Source organism: Uncinocarpus reesii, genomic scaffold, assembly GCF_000003515.1.
Source record: "Uncinocarpus reesii 1704 scaffold_1 genomic scaffold, whole genome shotgun sequence".
In the NCBI taxonomy this organism is placed as follows: Eukaryota; Fungi; Ascomycota; class Eurotiomycetes; order Onygenales; family Onygenaceae; genus Uncinocarpus; species Uncinocarpus reesii.
This window is the reverse complement of record NW_003052500.1, coordinates 3,232,912-3,234,868: the sequence shown is the minus strand read 5'-3', so window position 1 is coordinate 3,234,868 and position 1,957 is coordinate 3,232,912. Positions and strand designations below refer to the sequence as shown.

The following is a 1,957-nucleotide window of genomic DNA, read 5'->3' as shown; positions in this document are numbered from 1 at the left end:
ACTTGACATGCGCTTGATATTGTGAGCAAGATGCCAAGCGTTGCTAACGGTGGCAATCCATTTGGAGGCCCAGTTACGGCTTCTAATGCCGGCGGTCAAGTCGATGAGAGTGCTTTCAAGAATATGTGGAACTTCAATCTTGCGGACGCTGCGTTTGGCTATCTTGTTTTAGATATCGACGGTGGAAGGATCGGCACTGAAATGCGCGCCCAGGGATTCAATTTTTCACACCGTGGTGGGAAACCAGCGCCAGCAACTGCCCCAGCTCCGCTTGCACAACACACTACAGTTTCTCCCATCAGCGGTGGAGCTACTGGTCCTGGAAGTGCCACAGGTGCTCCCTCTAGTCAGGTGAGGCCGCCGCCTCAATTTGGTCAAATGCAAGCGCAGCCCCCTCGCGGCACTGGTTCTCAATATCAGCCTCCCGTTTCTCAAGTGCAACCCCCGTTGCCAAAGCCAACTCCACCGAAATCAGCCGCTTCTCCTGTGCCTGTAATCCCAGCGAAAGAAAAGCCGGGCACTCCACAGCCAGCTGTTCCAAATGTTCCTGCATCTGGAAACGGCGCGTCCGCGAAGCCCGCATCAGAACCGAATGGAACCATCCATGCAAGCAAGCCCACCGAATCGGCGCCAAAACCTGCCTCTCCTGCGGAAAAGAAAATAATCAACGGCCTCTTCATTTCGAATGTCGATAACGAAGAAGCCATCCGCAAACTATTCCCCGACGAAGACAGAGCTAAGATTCTCAAAATTGAAAAGCTGGGTAAATACAACAACCATGTTGTCTCATTCCCAACTATGGAGGATGCAAAAGCAGCTCTAGAGAGACAACCACTTGAACACAAGAAACCTAGCCCACCTGGACCCAACCGTAAACCCAATGTGAAGATGTTTGAAGATAGAGGCGGTCGTCGCGATGGCCAAGGCAACGCTGGAACCTGGCAAGCAAGCAATCGTGGCGGTGGCACCGGTGGTCAACGAAGTGGATATCAGAGCGGAAGCGCCACTAGTGACGGTGAGAGCGGACGAGGCCGTGGTGGATTTGGTGGTCGCGGACGAGGCCGTGGAAATGATCGAGGTGGACGTGGACGGGGAGGAAGGACGGGAGGATTTGGCAAAGGTCCCTCAGGACCAGGCGAATCCGGATCGCCAACGCCTACATCCGTGGGTGGTGACAAGCCAACTGAATCCTAAAAAACGTGCCGTGTGCTTGGAATTGTCACGAACTCCCTTCAACTTCTAGTGATATCCCTTTACCTCTGCTATTTGCCCGGACATTATTGACGAACTTGTATTATCCACCATTAAATTTCTCGCCTTTTTTTTGTGGTTTTCTACTTTTTTTCTTTTTATCTCCTCCTTTTACTTTACGATGTGCTTCTAGTATGTTTTAAATACCTCTTCGACCTCAATGACGGGCTGTCTTAGTTTATGGAAATGTTGAAAAGACCTTTATTCTTTTTGTACGTCCTCCTTCGCCTCTCGAATCTCATCGACTGAAGCAAGCAATTTTGACGGTAGTTCACACATGACTCTCACCAGGCGGAAGAGGAAAAAGCGGGTGTTTCTCCCGGTGTCACAGTTGATAGCGTTTGGGTCATTTTCCGATGATTAATTTTTTCATAAATGTACTTTATCAGTTTACCCATTAAACAGTTTCCTCCTTTCTCCGTGTTTCTTGCTTTGTGATGGTTTTCTCTTTGCTCTCTTTGCGTTTTGATAATGAGATCTGGGGTTGGTTAGATGTTGATTTGAGGGGAGAGGAGGCTTCAGTCTGCAGGGTTCGATGGGCAACTTTCACGCAGCTGCGTAACTATATTGTATGGGGAACGTGGCTCATTTGAAATGGTCATGGAGCTGGAGAGGAACGAAAAGCAATAAAATGAATCAACAACTCCTTTGTTGGGTCTCAACGATCCCTGTCAACGCCTGCGATTTCGACTAATGTTTATCAGAA

General features: G+C 49.2%; 1 protein-coding gene across 1 annotated transcript in view; it reads left to right on the top strand.

The window, feature by feature from the left end:
* The window catches only part of UREG_01310 (uncharacterized protein), a gene marked incomplete at both ends in the record, with an annotated part of 2,375 nt that extends 1,181 nt beyond the window's left edge, over window positions 1-1,194 (top strand). The window contains one exon of the mRNA XM_002541748.1: window positions 68-1,194. Coding sequence (XP_002541794.1) covers window positions 68-1,194 — 1,127 coding nt within the window. The remainder of the gene's footprint in view (window positions 1-67) is intronic.
* Window positions 1,195-1,957: the final 763 nt, after the last annotated feature.